We start from the raw sequence: 20,664 nt of genomic DNA, 5'->3' as shown, positions 1-20,664 counted from the left end.
AATTGTTATTCACCTTCACAAAGATCCTTACTTTTTTATCCACGACTTTGGTTCAGACCCTGGAATTTTTTCTTCAATACACTAGCATACTGGAAGTCGTATAATAAACATAACCGACAGCACCGGTATGCCAAAATTTGAGAAGTTGTGAAACAGCTGTTTATAATAAATTGAAGACCTCCTCGAAAAAAGGATGTAACATTAGATTCTTGAAATATGTGATGTAGGTGGAAAGAGTAATTTTAAAGCATTTACTTATAACACTAAATTATTGCGTTCAATGGCTGAAGAAACTTGTATCCTTGTTTAGTCAAAAGGTTGCGATAGTAAATATGGGCCTAATGAAATGGTCTATGCTCTTGAAATTATTTTCTTTTCTTCTGAAACATGAATTTCAGTTTTGTTGGTTACGTCTTTATTCCGGGGAGGTCTTCAAGCTCACACACCGCACTAATGCGTAGCCGCTCCTCAGGCAGATAACAGGTCGCTACCTCGGATCACGATAAATGCTTCTCTCTGTATTACTGGTTTGCAATGCTTTTTCAAATTCTGCAACACTGTAAATTTATTAATGGCTTTTGTAAACTTCGCAATGAAAATTTGGAATAATTATGTACATAATATTACGGTAATCTTATGTAAAGGTTTTCTTATATTATTAACTAGATTTCTTTAATCATCGGCTTATTCTACGCAACCAAAAAAAAAAAAAAAAAAAATTAAGACAATCGTCCGATTTGAGATGAATCATTATTTATTTTCTTTTATATTAGGCCTAAATAAAGGCCCATTAATTTTAACTGATTTTTTGCTCCATTTCTACACACAAGATGTTACGTACATGTGCTTGTATTGCCATTTCAACCTTTATTGAAACCAAAAAGACGATGGGGGGGGGGACAGAGATGCCTCGCATTATTTCACAGGAAAGTATTCAAATTTTCTGAATTTCATCTTCATTCAATTAATTTTCTTGCTTCAATATCTTATTTAAATTATTAGGCCTTAAACTGAATTATGTTCACTATCTCAGAATCCTCTATCTTTAATAAGGTAATATGACTAATCTTCAACTTTCGTAGTGAGGATAACAGATAAAATTGTAGAAGATTCAAAGCCTATGTTTCAATAGAAGCAAGCATACCGCGATTACTGACAATGAAATTTTCTGAATCTCATAAGGAGAAGATTGGTGGTCGAACAAGAGACAAAATTAGCACATAACTATGAGTGAAAGACATTCCAAGATTCAGAGGATTTCACACTCGGAAGATGGTGTTTAGGATCTAATCAGTTAACTGAATGGTTATGGACTGTAAGGCTGCAGGTACTGTTTTTGGCGAAGAATTCAATCACAAAATAAATCAGTACCGAGTGTTCTTTTATCTATATACGCTGAAATATTTCACCTATCGTTCATTAAGTTGCAGTACTGAGTTTATGCAGTTACAATGTATCCTCGCCATCCATAAGCAATGTGTTACAATGAAACAGAAAACCTAACCTATTTTCACTTCATACATCCCACGCTCTTTAGTGAAAAATAGCTAAAGCAGTATGTAGTCAGTCCCTGGAATCGATCCGGAAACATAAGCATGTATACCAAGCACGCTCACAGATTCGTTAGTTACGGACCGGAAGGCAGGCACGCAAGCCACACTCCATCCGGAGCGGTTGCGGGACGTGGCCCTGATAAGACAGCCAGCCGACTACGGCAAACGCCACACTTACCAACACTTCCAAACATTACTTACTATGTGATGGTACTATGTCGCACTGCCAGAACACAATGATTCTATTCGGTTTCCAAATCATGGACATTTTCTTTCTCACTAAACTCTACTATATGGAAATCTCCGAGCTTGTACGTAATTGAAGATCAAAATGTAATTTCCCTACTATTGTTTTCGATCATACTTGTCGGACTGTCAGCTTGATAAAAATTGTAGTACACGGAGAAAATTGTTTGTGTACTTCATATTGTACAGCTAATTAAAAAGAAACACTAGGATGTTCCAAACAGTTCTAACACAAAGAGTATTTGTTGACGTGGCTTGCGGATATGTTGCACGAAAAAAATCTTGCTACAAAACATACTCTTTCCTCATGAGTTTGTCGCAATCCTTACTGTGAAGCTCAGTATTTTCTGCTACGTCACGTTTATTTTCATTTTTAAATTAACAGCGTGTAAAGTGATTAGCCTACCGCATACATGTGCAGCTAATCAATACATAGCAACTGTATTAATTCCTCGTGACATGCATCAACAAGTCTTCCAAATGTACCGAAAAGTAATAGCACCTCTACATTTTTAAACAATTGCAAACACAAACGTTAATATATAAATAGCCAACTCAACTGAATTAATAGACCTCAATATATTATCCATTAATCATACAATGATGAATTTAATTATTTCAATGCAGAGAGGATGGACCTTAACTCCTAGAGATTACCATGTTCTGTTCGTCGTACCTTCGTTTAAAATTAACGCAGCAAAATATAAATAAACTGCTATTCACTTTCTCTACCATTATTAGAATATAATACGTAATTGCTTGAATACGAAATACTATTTCAAAATGAAACTATAATAATTGAAATTTTCCTTAGTCATAAATGCACAAAGTTTGAAACTAAATCATTTATTTTAATAAGACTGCGTATTGTAAAAACATAACCTACTTCGATCAAACTACAATAGAAGTTGGGACTAAAATTGCTAATCCGACATGCCACGATACATTTCGTTTCGGGTAACGCTTTGACATAGTGGCTCGTGGAGTAATTTTGTACAATGAGTTCATATAAACCAATGTCCCTCCAGTCCTTCCAACAATAAGTGAGAACATTGTGTAATTTCGTCACTTCAACATGACTATTGCTCATCATTCTAATTAACAACACATTAAATTTTAAGTGTTTCAGCACCGTGAGACAAATTTAGAATTTAGCTAGACTCTCATGAGACTTGATGCTCTCAAAAAAGTTGCCTTACAGTAACTATGATAAATCTCTCAATTTCTTCTGGTAAACACTATCGAACCACGGCGAATTATAGCCCCATAGCTCTAAAATATTCCATTTGTTATTCGTTCTCTAAGCAACATTCCTTTCGGCATTCACGAAATACAAAATTTATCGAGGTATGAGGGAATGCATCCAAACGAACAGTTCCGAGCTCGTAGCTCGACATCAAGATAGATGGGCCGCTGGACAACTACGCTCCGCTAGCCATGATGAACTCTATGAAAGTGAAGCAGAATGGGAAACCATCTTCTTTCTGCTTCTTTAGTCTGATGTCATTAAGAGTCCATCCACCTATGTTGATTTTTACGAGAGCAATGCACAATTCAGGAACCAAATATCCATCAAGTATCATTAACAGTTAGTTACTCATGTTATTCTTCACTATCCTCAATAGAGTTACTGTAAGTCGTACGTGGTAAGTGCCAACTTTGACAACCCGCAGTGGTAATGACCTACACTATCGTAACAGATCTCCAACTGCAGCACGTGACTTCTCTCCTTGAATTGGGTCCGAGACTGACTGACTCTTCTCAGTGGCTGCTTTGGTTCGATGTGTTTTTTTTTATTATTATTATTATTGATTATTCCACCAAGATTTTGTAGGCCTATACTGAAATTCACATGCATTATTTTCACAGACGTACAAACTTCGTTCAAGCTAAAGGCTGGTAGCTAATTTAACGAGTAAGTTGAATTTCTATATATGGTGATGACAATATTAAGGTATGAGAATGACAATGCAAATCAAGCTTCAAGATAATATGCCACATTGCTCACTACAGATCTCTCGTAACGCCCAGGAATCTAAATTCTGTCTCTCTGTTGTAAAACTGCATAATTATGTCCCAAGTTTCACATGGACGTCGGAGTGCTACCGAAGGAACACTCCATATAATGTAATTCAATATTATTTTGACTGAAGCACGGAGCTCAGTATTGAGATATGGGCATAATGACGCAACAAGGATACAAGAATGACAATGCAAACCTAAGTTCTCCAAGATAATACGATTCACTGTCACTTTTCACCACAGATTCAACTTAATGTCCAAGAAATCATTTACGCGAAGATTGTGTGCCTCGGAGTTGTTCAGATGACTGTCCAATTTAAGTAAAATATATGAAGTTCAAAATATTCTACATAGTAACTCACACATGATATTTAATAAGTCACTAAGATCATCATCATCATCATCACCAGCGCTAAATTAAATTAGTGATCCTAGCTAGTGTCATGCATTAGTGGAAACGGGCGGGAGGAGGGGCAGGTGGCGATGTCCGCGATAAGCGGAGCGGCCACATGATGACACGTCATATCATTCACACAGACACACAGTATGCTCGGTGGTGGCGGCACGATGATCCCCTCCCTTCCATTGCGAGCTGCGGCATGACCATATATAGACAACATCGGCGGGTCATGCGCGAGCGACAGACTTTCACTGCATGCATTCGCAATCGCGGGGCCCAAACCCAGAACTCTGATTCACAGGTAGTATGCAGATTTCTGTTCTGACAAATCGTACACTGATTAGTCTCCAACAAACGTTCGAAGTTTTAAAAATTCTTGGACGTAAACCTGTCTGCGTGTGTATACACACACACACACACGTTTTAGTCTTAAATGTAATAATTTATTTTTATTCTAAACATTTAAAGAATTACGATGCCAAGAAATAAGTGATCCACAAAATTACACTACGATAGCAATCAAGAAGGCTATGATTTTATAGAAATGTTCAAAATTTTCTCTCCAATTTCTTAATACGTAGGCTATTACACAATCTTTAACTTGCTATGGTAACTCTTCGAAGTTTTAAAACTTTCGTTACATCCGCATTATAATGGTTACCAAAATCTTATGTCCTCATAAAAGGCCATGAGCACTGCTTAACGCCGTACGAAGGTCTCAAACTTCGATTATGTTTTAGCCACATGTTCCCCTTAATAATAGGTCAGTTTTGATGTTATGGAGAAAACGTTCCTTGCCTTAGCCCAGGATCGAACCCGGGCATTTTTATGCCGCAGTAGCGCAGTTATAATGCTAATCACATAACTTGGTTCATAAGTCTCTTCTTATTCGTGACTACAATATTTTGTCTGGGCGTATGTAATAATCAACTTAACCATAACTAACAGCGACTGAGTCTTAACATTACATCTACGCAACATTGCTTAACCGCGAATGGCTCGTGTTGTTCTGGGCGGCTAAAAATTTTGTTCGCAACTGTATTAAAAGTTCAGTTCCAGCGTCTATTTTACAGTATCCGTTTATGCTCGTGATAATCAGTGGCGCCAACATGGGCCCCACGGGTCCGAGCCCACCCAAGAATGTGTCGTATTATTATTATTATTATTATTATTATTATTATTATTATATTATCGTTATTACTTAGTTACGAATAAGCCCATTTAGCACTACGCAAAATAATTAGAGAAGTTTCTTTGCCCCACAGTTCTCTCATTCTTTGACTGTAGGCTTCTTTTCTCTCTTCAGTCCACGTTGTTCCAGTCCTTTTCATCGGTTTTCCCCTCTTTGTCAACTTGCCATTTTAGGAACTCTGATTCCAAAGATCTCTCTGTTTAAGATGTCTTTTTGTGTGATTCCTGCTAGCTATTTTAAGTCATTTTTTATTTCGGCAATCATTTTATAGTATCCGTTTGTGCTTTACTCTTATTTTCATAAAATTCAACTATCTGTTTTGTCAGTCTGTCGGGGTTCGTTCTTTTGATGTCCGTAAAATTTTAACTTTTTTTTTCTAATGTCACTATGAATGTCTGCGTTTCTTTTTCTCTAATTTTCAGTCTGTATTGTTCACCTATGATTTTTGAGCCTAAAATTTTCTTTAAGATTTTGCATTCTTTTTTTCTCAATGTTTTCGACATCTGCTTTCCTATTCAAAATTAACGTTTCAAGAGACATTCTGATTTAATGACGTGTTTATAATGTTTTAATTTTGTATGTTTGGATATGCAGTTTTCATTGTAAATATTTTCAGTGAGCCGAAATACTGTTTCCATTTTTTGGCATCTAATTTCGTTCGCTTTTGTTTCAACTCCATTTTCCTAATCATTTTGCCGAGATATTTATGAGTACATTGTGGGACTCGTTTAATTTTACCATATTTGGTTTCCATATACTTCGGTGCTTCCAGGTAACGTACGGTATTCTGTTTTTTCGAAGGAATCTGGAGACCGATTTTCTCCCCGGTTTCTTTTTTTGGCGTTTTTTCTTTCTTTCTTTTTTCTTTTAACAGTTCAATCTGTTTCTCAGCTGCTATGACGTCATGAGGTAAAATTGCTAAGTCGTTTGCAATTACTAGGCAATCCACCTTTAATTTTCCTCTGCCTAATGTGATTGGTTGACTTATTTTGAGGATTGTTTTCTGTTTACGCCACTCTTGTATTACTTTTTCAAGTACATTGTTGAAAAGCAATGTAGAGTCCATCCTCTTGTCTTACTCCTGTTTTTACTTCGAAAGATTCTGAAATTTCCCCCATAAACTTAACTTTAGACTTCGTATTTGTCAGTGTCTCTTATGACTGCAAGAGTTTTGCGGTCGAATTAAACCATTATTATTACGAGTATTTATGAGATTTATTTATTTAACTTATAACTCGTGTCTGAGCCCACCCACTGTTTTCCAAAAGTTGGCGCCACTGTCGTGATTCACAGCCACTTACCACGCATTAGCATCGTGTAGTGATTAGTAACAATAGCCTCCAATGGCATTTTAGTTTGCCAAAGATATTCCATACGCAAAAAGAAAACCAAGAACAAAATCAATGATGCAATGATTCTGTATTAACTTCATAGTTATCTAGCGTCGATAGAATTGTTATAGCAATCTAGCAAGACAAATCCTAGAATTTACCACGGATTATCTCAAATTCTCTTTACATTAGGGAAAAGCTGAGTGTGCGGCAGACGAGTTCAGTGACGGTCGTTCAGTAGCTATCTCCTAGTGAATGTTCTTAATCTGGGAGTCCATGGACCCCTTGGAGGTCCTTGAATGGGCTTCAGGGGGTCCGTGAAAGTCGTATAAAAATTAACATGTATATTCAATATATTATTTCAACGTAAAAAAGCAGAAGCATATCTCAAATTGTTTTTCACTTTTTTTTTTTACATTTTTCTATAACTTACACCAGATTTTCGAAGGGGTCCGTGACTCAAAAAGATTAAGAACCACGTCTTAGTGGGATTGACAGGAATATTTTATCACTTTAATTCAATATCATGTCTTTTAAAATTATAAATTTGTATTTATAATATATTTAAATTATCTAAACAACAAAAGTTTTGCTTTATTCATTTTATTTTATGTTTTTGACATACTATTTAATTACTTCAATTTGCCTTCTAAAAATAGATAGCAATATTATTTACATTATCTACACATTATCTATTATTTTGCTTTATGTATTTCCTTATAGGCCTATATGTTTTGTTTTCTATGTATTGCAATAAGTAGGGTAAATGTCTGAAACAACAGACAGATGAACTTTATTGTCGGTGGCATACATGCATGGACATTATTAATAAAATACATTAATACATTAAAATTAAAATAAGCCAAATATAAAATACATTATTCAGTTCAAAGGCCCACACGTGTATCCTCTAGACTGTAAGGACACAAATGTATTAATAATTTACCTTTTTAAAACAACTTACCTCATTGACTACGGATTGCTTTAAATTTTCTATTAGTTACATACGCTTATCTCCAACAGTATTATTAAATGCTTGAGCATGTCTGGTGTTGTAAAATATATATTCTTTTCCCTATAACAGAATGTCCACATACTAAGCATTTGGCACGTTCACCAGTTTGAACAGAAGAAATCGTTCCTCTCATTGAGAACCTTGAATCACTTTAAATGTAGTGTCGGTACTTGTTCTGTTCTCTTTGTAAATAGTTATCTTATTGTAGCATAAAATACTTGTCTCCAGTAATTTCATCCCTATATAATATTATTCTATGTTTAATTTGTACTTCAGGAATTAATACTTTCTTTGTTCTTAAATTCTACAGTAAATTGTCCAGTCTTTATTAATCAGGTAATGTTTTAGTACTTCGATTTTATTGTAAATATAGTTGTAATCTCCTGATAGAGAAGAGAAAGCCTGATGACCTTATCTCTAGTTAGCCACGTATCAGATTAAATAAATAAATAGAGCAAAAAGGAATAAGTAAAAAAGTAAATAAATAAATAAAAAAGAAAGAAACATGAAAAACAGAAAAAGAAACAAAAATACTGTAAATAAATAAAAAAGAAATAAAACAAGTTCGGTAACGAAATAAATATCTGAGTAACAATAAATTAACAAATATTTTACAAACTATCAGCGATATTACTGCTTGGTTACGCTAGGATTGAACGGCCGACAGTCTGCTGACATGTGGATTCGGTTTCCAGCGTAAGCACAGCTACTGTCCCTGGTGCAGTGAGCAAAATGCACACCATGAGCACGTCTGTCCTATATGCCCGAGACTACAATGTATCTGAATTATAGAGCGTTAGGAACAAATACTGTTCTGTACTGTTCACTGACGGAACACACAACTATGAATTATTTTGGTGCACTCTGTGACAAACTAAGTAATACTGACGACAGACTTGCAGGTCATACTTATGACAAAATTACATTACTTGATCTCTAGTGGGGTGCACACTGAACATTTTTAATTCATGATCTAGCCTACTTTCAGTACAGTTCAACTTAAATAAGACCTTACACGTCCTTCCTTACTCAGTACCGGTAAGCTTGTGCATACGTATTATGTATGCACGACTACCGCACTACCTAAAAAAGCTTAAACTGTAACAATTTCATAAAATATTAGGTTTATAAACTGTGATACCGAATGACATCTTCGAAAACACCGCAATGTGATGCATAAATACAATATGAAGAGAGTTCAGTATCGATCTGGTGCAGTTGTTCCCACCTATCGCATTTCCAGCTTGTTTTTAATGATCGCTCTTTGAAACAGACGGCGACGCGCTGCGTCACGTCCACCAGCATGAGTCAGTCAACCCTGGCCGCAATCAGAGCTGCCAAGCCGAGCTGCAACCTTCGCGAGTGACTCAAACTGTGGGCCGTGAACTGCTAGCCATTTGTTACAGAATGTTAAAAATGTGTGTACTGAATTGATCTCCGGTAAAGTACTAAATGATTTAATATTCAAAAGGCCTATATATTTATTCCATGATATAGCCTATGTGCGTGAATCTTGAGAGAACACAGACAGCAACTTATATTTACACTTTGTCCTACTTGAGTGTGTTGCCATTCCACTCCTCTGATGTGCACATGCTAACTGTTGTATGAATTTCAAGGGACAATGACACTCAGAACTGCAGTATGCTGATGGAATAATGAAAGGCATCCCAGGAGAGTTTCCTTACAGCAAAACGAATAAATTCTACTGCCCATATTTTATGCGCAAGTTCAATGGTGTCTCGCACATACCCTGCGTATAGCCTATACTCTAATGTCTTTGCTGACAAGGACGCAGGTGTAAATTTCAACTATTTGCTTCGCTTGTTCAAAGAACATATTTATTTTTACCAACAATATCAGTGCAGTCGTTTCCCCTTGCTTTCTACATACAATTAACAGTTAAGAGAAGCAGAAAATCCCAGGGAAAATATGCACAATGGTCTTTTAACGTAAAATTACATTCCTGTATACTAAAAAATCGGGTCTCCGCGCAGGAGTGAAACATCCTACGCATGAACTTCATATCCATAAAACTCTGTGCGAGAAAATAGGATTGACAAGGGGTAGAATATCACAAAACCGTCAAGCATGCGATCACAACTGAGAAATGCGCATTGCCAAGTACTATGTTACAGCCTTCTCTCGATGTTGTGTATCGATTATTCACTGCAAACGATGCAAAAAAACTAGTTTTACCAGTATGACTCATTTCACGTAACAGTGCTGCTTTGCGTCCAGTAGAAATTTGTGTCACACAAATGGGATAAATAGGCGCTTTGTGAAGACACACAGACATGCGGGGCAGGAATCAGTCACGCCAGACGGGGGAGTGGTTGAGAGTTTTTACCGGCATGTTTCAATTTTATAGCGTTGCCTCTTCCGCGAAGGTATAGGAGCTCGCTCACCATTAAGACGCCTTCTTTACCCACTGAAGTAGCCACAGCTCCCGCGGCTTGCTGGCTAGAATGGAAATCATGCCGACGTGACAAGATAACTCCTTCCTAGTAGGATTGCCACCTGTCCAGAATTCCATTACACAATTTTCTTTTAATTATCTATAAGTTCATTTGAAATAAATATCTAAATTCAAACAACTGAAAGGTGGCAAACCTTAATCCAAATCATGCAATTTCTTGGGAACGCTACCAGCTTCCGGAAGTATACACAGGTTATGACTCAAAGCATTCCACAGTTTCTTCAGCTGATGACGCAATACATATCTTGTTTGCAAGATGAGTAGTCAAACCATGACTGTCTCCCCTATATTATATCTAAGACTACGCACAATTAGAAGTGACTGAAATACAGAATGTTACAATGCAGCCTCCGAGGAAAAAGGTAAAGAAAACAGTTTCATCGAAATTCTCTTACCTCAAGACCGAGATTATAACGCAACATTTCTGAAAAAACACGCACTTTCTTCAGATAAAAACTCTCCAATGACCGAAATAGTTTTCGCCTGTGCGTCAATTCAACATACACAAATGTTTGGCATTTGATATTCAATGGCTTCAATTGATTTTTTTTTCAGACTATCCAATCTCCATACAAGTGTAATAGAAATTTCCAGAGCTTTATTTATAAAAAAAAAAAATGGACAATCCAGCCGTCAACTGTTACCGAAACGTATTGTTCGTACAGGCATAACAATGGAACGGCTACACGATGGAAACCTGTGCAGCTATAAATTACCGAATCAAACTTACGGGTTTTCTGAACGTAAACGTAATACTCTACACAAATTTCTTCATGGTTTTTGATTATAAAATGAAATTATATTATCGACGAGATCAGAAGTTACACATACTGTTAATTATAATTACAGTTCAGAAATCAACCAACGTCGATTCGTAGACTACATTTTACGAATTCAAATCCTCCTATTTACTCTTCAATGACCCAATTCTTGTCTCAATTTCCTTTGCTTCGGTTTGCGGTTAACAACCACTTTGTCTTGTTTGTTCTGAGTCCATGCTATTATTCCCAAAAAATTAAAATACTGTAATTATATACTGTACTTAGAACTCTTGTGTATTTTTATTTGACGCTCGTATCAAATACAATTATTTTAAACATTCAATATTTTATTAGAACTATGAGTTTACCAGTATTTTCTTCAAAGTTAATATCAATGACTCACCAATTCAATCGAGTCGATGTAAACAGCGGCAGGATAATAAAAGAAGAGAACATCAGTTTCAAACTGGTGGTGTCACCCATTTTAACTACCCACAACTTCCGCTTCAATAACATTTTGTTTCTGTCATGCTTAGGCCTACATTGTTTGGAAAACCCATCTGTACCCTTAGTTACTGTTCTTATCCACACTGTCAATCTCCTGAGCTTCCCACTATCCATAAATTACTAAACCTTCACTATATTTATGTATACTACACAACTAAATTCAGTCAGGCGAAAAAATATACTGACAAAGATACCCTATTCGAGTCTTGCTTCTTGTACATTCTTTCTTCACTGACCACTATCGTCACTTGCAGTCTTAAGTACTAAACACTGAAACTGAGAAATTAGTGGTAACCTCACCGAAAGATTGTTATAGTGATACAAATAACTCAAGAAAACTGCTTCCCGAAAATTACAAATCTTCCCCATGGTAAAATTTTTAGGAACACTGTTTCACTTGCCAAAGAGTGAAGGATGCAATGAAATAAAACGTGGCTGGCAGGCACTTCATACTTAACGTAGGGTAAAACCTTGTTGGTCTTGCTTTTTATTCATAACATGCAAGTTAATCACAACAAAGTCCCATGTTTCTTCAGCCCATCCTCTTGTTACTGAAACCTCTTACATTATATTTCACTTTCCTCTTATCCCCGCAAGAGTCAATTTAATTTTACTATCATCCCAATTTGTGTCACACGAAAGTGTACGATAGTACAGCTGCGCTATCTGTTCACTTCCTACTGCAGAAGAATGCATGCTTCTTTAGGCCTAACGAGGTTTCAAAGCAATGTACAAATGGCATGTTTAATATGAAGTAGGCTATCTAGATACTCGCTAAGATAAACTAAGATCAAGAACCATTGGTTTTTTTGGTTTAACAGAAAGAAACAAGACTACATCATAACACGTATATAAGCTGATGTTCGTCTACGTATAAGGTATTTTTATACAATTTTCACGGAACCTAATTTCTCTATTCCTTTAAAAATATATATATTCAAACAGTTAAATTATTAGCCAAGCAATATAGATATCCAATTATAGAGTCTTTGGAAAAATTCATTGCAGTTAGGTTACCTACTATAACCATTCAACTGACTCGCGTACATTCATGGAGGGCGAAATTACTTCAAATCACACTCAAAATGTATATTTTAACCAGTATACATCAGTCATTAAACGCATTTAGAGCGAATTCGTCATTGAACTGGATGCTGCACAATGAAAATATACTATAGATTAGGGCTATTACTGTTTTCTCGCAATCACATATCTATGCACAGCAAAAATGGGACAAAAAATGAGTTGTGGTGGGTCGCTTTTTTTGAGAGAGTTCACTCTGCTCGACGACGATGAAGTGCTTTTAGTGACATCGTCTGGCGTGGGACGGCGCTGAGACTATTTTGGGAGATTGGAGGTTAGTGGCGTCCCGTAGGTCGGTCGGTGCCTTACGGTGACGGCAGCGTCCTAATACTTCCTCGGCACTCCAGTATGCAGATAACTCGTATCAATATTACATTAGCTGAATGTTTACAGATACCACAAAATTTTAACAAGTTTTTAACAATGGTTTCAATTTTCATTTACACCTATCGTGACAATTCGGGCATAAAGATTCAGATCTAAGAAGAATTTTATTTTACTGGAAAATATGAAGATATACAGTTACACAGTCGCTAGAAAATTTTTAGTCAATGGGGATTGTCAACATAATTCAAAATTAAACTGCCCAATTTTATAACCTTTCCTCCTAGCATGTACAGCCTACATTACTGGTACTTAACAAGCTAAATTTCCTTCATCGAACTGCTTAACAGGCTAAATTTCCTTCTCTGAACTACATGTATTTCATCTAGACCATCTTTTGTATTAAATACTTTTGAAATATACGCCATTTTGTTAAACATGACACTAAAGGTTAAATTTTCGATATCTTAATTTGCCCACATTAATTCTGAATTCCTTGACAATACTGTTATAAATACCTATATTAATTTCCAAGACAATGTACGTAACAAAATTATAGTTCCATGCGTAAGTCATGTATACATAATATGCACTATTCCTAATATTCATATGCAAGCATAATTAAAAAAAATCAAGAGTACAATCCTAACGAATACTATGCAAATAATCATTTAACACCCTCTATACATTTCTCGCACAAACTAATCGATAATACATGAATACTACTAACAAAAGACTCCTAGTGAACACAAACCTTTCATTCTCGTTGCTTCCCTTACTGTATTCTGACAAAATCTTACGAATTCATGCAGCGAAACATCAAAATACTACTACTTTTAAGACATTAGTCTAAGTTTGTCAGAATATGGTAGGCATATACGTATGCAGTCCGTAAATTTGTCTACATCCCACCACTAACTTGTACTGTGCCTATAGAGCTCTGCACGGGCTCGAGTCGAAATTCACTTATGCTTGTCGGGCTCGGACCTTAAACAAACGTAAATAGGCTATATTTTTTTCCGCTAATTAACTTGTATACAATAATTTGGGGTAACTTTGTACCGGTTCCCAATTTTACTAGAAGGTTTTAATTTCACATGTCCTAAGTGTGATATCTTTGGTTATCTCCATAACCTACTACTATCTCTGTGCTTTGCTTTCTATCTATTATGTCCGGTCCCTGAAGAATATTTAAGGTTCCACGTGGTTAGATATTTCATTCTGTTTATAGTAAGTTAGTTGGTTTATGAACGATTTTCAGCTTTATATTGTAAGTATATATAATTTTATTTTACCGTTACAATTATTGTATATGTTAATGCTTGTCCTCTCTTCTTTCAAAAACAATAATCTTGTGAGATATATATAAGCTTAATCATGTCTTGTAAATTATAAATTTAAACCGACAGTGTTGGTTTGGTTCGATCTCAGGGTTACTTTTTACCGTTGCACAGTTTGCATGGTAATATTGATTCTATTGTAAGCATTTAAATTCGATTATAATATAATTTATTTATCAAATAACATGAGACAATTATTACATAAAATATAACTTACTATACTACAACAGATCTACTACAGACACACAAAGTTTATATTGAATTAATTTTTTTAATAAGACCTGCATAACTCAGTTGGCTTATTAATGAAATTTCTTCGACCTAATTTATTCAACTAGGAATGTTCTGATTTTTACCCTTGTCTTGGATTTTCATAATGCATTGAAATTTTTATATGGCAACAGGTCAAAAGGATTCTTCAGAGAGAAGACAGGCGAGGTAAATTATTCCAGTGAATTACTACAGCAGACACTATATGATATGAACATTGGAAAACTTGGCCAATGAGAAGCTGTACGTTTGTATTCCATACCAAGACAAATATTAACGACTAAATAGAAAAATAAATACAGAAATAATTTTGGGACACTAAATAGGTTTTCACCGAGAATGTTGGTACTCTGTGCTATGACGACTTCGCAATAGTCTCATATAAAGGATCATTGTTTAATGGTAGGCATACAGTCAATGGCATTGAACTGCAAGGTACAATCTCCAAATACAAAGTCAGTTATAAGGTCAAGAAGGGAAGGCACTGGATGTGGCCAGACCACTTTGAAGTAATAAAGTTAATAAGTTGGTAAATAACAGGGGCACATATGAACTGATTATGTTATGACTGAAGAATTTGATTAGCGAATTAAAATAACTTATACCGAACATAGATTATACAGCTAATAAACATATAAAAATTGTGTATATATTTTCTGTTGTATTGCTAGAATGTTTTGTTACAGTAAATGTTCTAAGTTTTCAATCAACTTTTTTTTTTGTGACATGAAATAAAATTTCGTCTCTTTACTTATTGTATGGTCAAACGTTACCTTGAATTTGAAGGGCAATATTATAGAGAATTGAATTTAATAGGAAAAAACATGTGTGGTACAAAGTTTCCCCAATTAGCCGTGTAACTTTATACGTAGTTTTCTAAAATAATTTACTTTTTAACATCAATTTCAATAGACATTATTTTAGGTAAATATAAAAATATTATAGAAATGGTACAAAGTTACCCCAAATGACTGTACTGATTGAAAAATAAGACGAAGATTTTAATGCATGCTCGATTAGATGTCCACCCTATACCCATCTAGAACAGTAGACTATGGTATCATAAATTCATACATAAGTTATTGTTCAGTTCGATTTCGTAACTGCATTTGTCTCGTCTCTACTTTGTCTTAGATACAAGCATTGATTACTTGTTTTAACTGGAAGATTACTCTTTCTCATGCTCCTACTGGAGTGGTATCTCTCGCAATGTTCCTGACCCCTGTGACCTCTAGCCTCTCTGCTTTATCTGCTAGCCTTCGGGTTTCGGATCGGGCTCGAGTGATAAGCTAATCTCGGGTTTCGGGTTGGGTTCAGATCGGGCCGGGCCTACGAATTTCGGTCCGTGCAGGTCTAATACCTAACGTTCTAAGATGCCACTATAGGCTATTTCGTACACTTCATTTCTTCTCTCCAAGTTTATTTCAATACTTGTCTATTCTAAAATCTGGTTTTTATTCTTAAAACTCGCGATCATAAATACAAGCATGGTTTAAATTTATATACAAAACTGAAATTGTAAGAGACTTTTTTTTTTTTCAAAAATCAAATTACTAAACGGCAGAGATTAGCGAATGAAACGTTACATAAATTGTCGCTTGGCGGGCCCGAACTCCTAAAACGGGGTCACTGGCTCCATGTGATAATTAACATTGCAAAAAATTTTGGGAATTTACACAGTATCTTAGATGTTGACATATTCAACGTTTCGGAACTAATTACAGACAAACCATCATCACGAAAGGCAAGGAAATGAGAAACCAATCTGTTGGATCTGTTACTGAGAGGACTTCAGAATAAATAAGTAGCGCTTGTAAAAGCTTTCCTTGATAATCAAGCCTATTATATAACTCCGAAATGTTGGTTGTATCTACCACCTACGACGACGTACAAATACATATATCCATAAGTTTCGCACCACGTTGAATACCGTACCTTAAAAGTCTTAGACCTAAATCAGATTTACCATCATTTTAGTTCGCTATGTGCCACATCCATTACCGGTCTGGAATATCTTCCAATTAGGCTAAATCATCTGAAACGTAGCAACTCTGTATTTAAAAAAAAAAAAGGGGGGGGTGAACCTTCGATCTCGCTACGCACTACACGGGGAAAAAATGTACTTAAATAATTGAAAATAACCTCAAAATTGTAGCACACCACTCCAAAGACAAAATGTAATCGCTCCGAAAGCTTTAACCCCCCCCCCCCATTTCATTCCATCCCAAATACCTTCGTTTCTTATATACTCAACCGATAAAGACATTTGGCCTACACACGAAATCACGTAACCCAGTGGTACCACCATTATGGAGCACTAAGAAAGAAAACACTCCTTTTTTCAGTCCAGAGTAAATCCACCAAAAAGCGTATATGCAAGGCATACCAAAAGTCTGAACAAACAACCTGTCACTGATCCTCGACCTTACTAACACTTATTTACTTTTCTAGCGATATATATATATGTGTGTGTGTGTTGTGTGTGTGTGTGTGTGTGTGTGTGTGTGTGCGTGCGTGCGCGCGTGAGATTGGAGATTCAATAAAATGAAGACGCGTCAATTTAAGACCACGCAAAGTGAACTTACTGCAGTAGTAATTTTTTTGAGGAAACTAGCGCTGAGTTAGTTCTGGTGATTTTGGAAGTGAAAATGGTTGAATTTGTAAGGAATTTTTTTGTGGAGATGGATTTGAAGACAAGATTTCAGACGAATATATTTGAAGAAAATTAAATTGTTCAGAAATGAAATATAGGCTATATTTCGTCTGAAATGAGAGGTGCGTGGTAATGATAGTGCAAAAGTTGTGGTTTCTAGTGAAGGAAAAGAACGTATGAATATAAAACACACGATAATGGTAAAAATGTGTATTAATTCAATAACCACTGTAAAATAGTGAAGCACAACAAATAATAAAATAAACACACAGTTTCCAAAATGTAACTTCATTTGTACGGCTGCCATTATGCTAACCACTAAAGACCAGTACTGGCCATATCAACTAAACAAAAATCACCAGACTTTGCCCAGCGTTTGAAAGTCCTGCACAGATTCGTATATGCAAAGCATAACAAAAGTCTAAACTAACCTAACCTAAAAGTTCAATATCCATCGTATCTTAAGTTAACCTAGCCTAACCTATCACAGATTCGTATATACAAGTCATAACAAAAACTGTCACAGATTCCTATAGGCTATGCAAGACGTAGCGTTAGTGTACACTAGTGTGGATCTTCAGTAATTCACTGGTTATTATAATTTTTTTTTTAACTTGTCTCGCCCTTTTCCATCTTCCAGTGTCTTAACAACATTTGCAGTATACGGGGATTGGCAAAAGTAATTTATATTTATTGATGTAGAAAAAGACATGAAGGTTATGTCACCTAGGTTATGTTGGTGTGGCTGAGGAAAGAGCTGTAAAACAGTTGAAAGTGCATAAGCGGAATATGAAGGAAACTAACTTAGCGCTAGTTTAACCTTTTTTTTTTAAAGTAACTTAAAGTACCAGATGCAGCCCGTAACCACTGATGCATGGATGTGAAGGCTAGTCATTACAGATTCTGACATTCACTGGTAACAAAATATAGCTAAAGTGAAAGTAAACTTAAAACACTTTTGTAATGAATCAGTTTCATAATGGTCCAATACTCTTTAAAATCAAGTTACATCCATTTTTAAATAAGTAATCATACGTAGTCATCATCATCATCATGTGGTCATACAGCCCTTTTAGTTTAGCCTTGACCTCCTTAAGAATTGCCGCCCAATCTTCCCTCTCTAGGGCTCTCCGTCTCCATCTCTTAATTCCTGCTTTAACTAGATCATCCTGAACATCATCCATCCATCGAAGTTTAGGTCTTCCTGCTCTTCTTTTACCACTTAGCGTGGCATCTAGTAATCTTTTAGGAATATTATTATTGTCCATTCTGATAATGTGGCCCAGCCACTCCAGCCGTCTAATTTTTATATCAGTGACAATACTTGGATCTTAGTTTTTGTAGTTCAGAATTGGTCCTAATTCTCCACTCGCCCTTATCATAAATAGGGCCATAAATTTTTCTTAAAATTTTCCTTTCCCACGTATTTAAGATGGTTATTGCTCGTTCAGGTAGAGTCCAGGTTTCGCTTCCAAAAGTCACCGTGGGTTTAATAAGTTAATTGTTTTATAAATCCTCACCTTCATTTTTTTTTAGATATAATCTGTTTCTTATAATTTTATCTAATGTAGTACCGGACGAAATTTTACAAAAACACAGGTACCGTAGTGGAATTAGAGTGAAAGTTATGTTTTTTTTAAGAAACCAACCAAAACTAAAAGTTTTTACCTCCTGTTTCCACAATGATTAATTTACAATAAGTAGGCTATAAAATTATACCAAACTTATCAGACAATACAGATTCTGCAAGTACCTACCTACCATTTATCTCAAAACAGAAATATTTGTGTCTGGGCCTATAAAACACTAACTACGAGCCTATAAGATACAGATCCCTAAATACCTATTGCATTGATAGCTATGCTGATTATTTGCAATCTATGTAAATAGGCTACAGTGTGTAATCATTCGCTTAATTACTGTTTAAATGTGTTTATAAATTCCAAATACCTAATTTGTGACATTTTCGAACCCATTTTAACAAATAATTATTACATCATTAACATAATGTAGCTACTATATAGGCTATAATCATCACTCGCATACAACCAGCTTCCTTTTATTTTATATCCGAGAATCTAGTTTACTTTAAAATAAGCAAACATATTTATTTTATAACAAGGAAATGGTAACTTGAGATAAAGTGCGGAATTGCTAATAGATTTTATCGTAGAAAATATTTCTAATGGAACATCGATTAACTCTATGCTTATGTGGATGTGACTACACCCAACAGGCCGAGATGGATCCATTCTGTGGTTAGGTGATCCCATTCTTCAGAGTGACAAACTCGTGTCTGGAAATCTATATGCAGCATATCAATTTCCTGTTGATACTCTCCGTTCTCATCCACATATATGTGAACAGTAACGAAAGAATATTTAGAAATGTTCAATGAAATGTGTCCCGGCAATGTCAAAACATGATTCATTCTAATGAACAAAATCTGGTAATAGATCACGGAGTTCTGAATAACTGTACAACGAAATTATACCTTCCATAATGTAAAATTCATTATTTGTACTGGAGGTTAAATATTTCGGACGTAAAACACGTCAATTACATTCATATTCAAATGAGGAGTATTCGACCGCTTCCCTTTTAGGCTTAAATAAAATGGCGGCAGCCGGCATGTAACCCCGGCTCAGAATTCACAGCCATTTACACCCACTATTTCATAAAAGAAACAAAATACAAATAACAATATATTTATACAGATTACTTATGAAACATTATATGACTGCTTACCATTTCCCCTGAGCAAAATCCACTGCACTCCTATTAGAGGATACACAAAATAACACCACAAACCAAAGACCCTACACACAGAAGGGAAGGGTGTTTCACTTCACTGACGACTGAATTCTCACGTAAGGACTGTATTCACGATTGTATTAATGCGCAAAATTACTTGACGAACTAAGACACGTTCCTATTGGTTTATATACAAGCAATACTCATAAGTATATCCACTATCGTCCAATGACGTACAATGACTCAGCACGAACTAAAATTGATAACTTCGGTTATATTACTATCTTTGGTAGTAGATACAGGTTTATGTAAATAATATTTCATGTATGTATGAAATAGTATCACAATGTCATGTTTCCATTATTTGTACGTCCTTCTAAGGCTGTAATTTTCAGAACTATTTTAATGTCCACCATTAACCAGATAACAAGCAATGCGGCTGACGATACGGCAACTCACTATTTACAGAGTTTTATATTCGCGTTTAAAATAACACGTAAAAAATAACTTATATACGAAATGTTTTTCAACGTCAGTGCGCTAGACAGTATACATTACCTTGGTATTAACGTTTGATATAGGTACGATATCCCTAAAACGTTTACTTATTTGTACACAACACGATATTGTGGTGCAATACTATTTATGTCCGTCTAAAACTGGTAACCAATCAAAGAGAAGTCATAGGGGATATTGCCTAATATGGTAAGGAGGGAATCACAACTTATTACTTC

General features: G+C 35.5%; 1 protein-coding gene across 2 annotated transcripts in view; it reads right to left on the bottom strand.

Moving 5' to 3' along the window:
• Nucleotides 1-20,194, bottom strand: part of tsr (Cofilin/actin-depolymerizing factor homolog tsr) — a 37,537-nt gene extending 17,343 nt beyond the window's left edge. The window contains exons 1-2 of one of the 2 annotated variants that reach the window (XM_069821125.1): nucleotides 19,925-20,071; nucleotides 10,110-10,222 (exon numbers count right to left, since the gene is read on the bottom strand). In XM_069821125.1, coding sequence (XP_069677226.1) covers nucleotides 10,110-10,115 — 6 coding nt within the window. In that variant the 5' untranslated portion in view covers nucleotides 10,116-10,222; nucleotides 19,925-20,071. Of the gene's footprint in view, nucleotides 1-10,109; nucleotides 10,223-19,924 lie in introns of both variants that reach the window. The other variant, XM_069821126.1, reaches the window with a different exon arrangement.
• Between the last annotated feature and the right edge of the window lie 470 nt (nucleotides 20,195-20,664).

The sequence above is a fragment of the Periplaneta americana genome, chromosome 3 (assembly GCF_040183065.1).
Source record: "Periplaneta americana isolate PAMFEO1 chromosome 3, P.americana_PAMFEO1_priV1, whole genome shotgun sequence".
Lineage (NCBI taxonomy): Eukaryota > Metazoa > Arthropoda > Insecta > Blattodea > Blattidae > Periplaneta > Periplaneta americana.
Note: the sequence above shows the minus strand (reverse complement) of the source record. Positions and strands in the feature narration are given on the sequence as shown.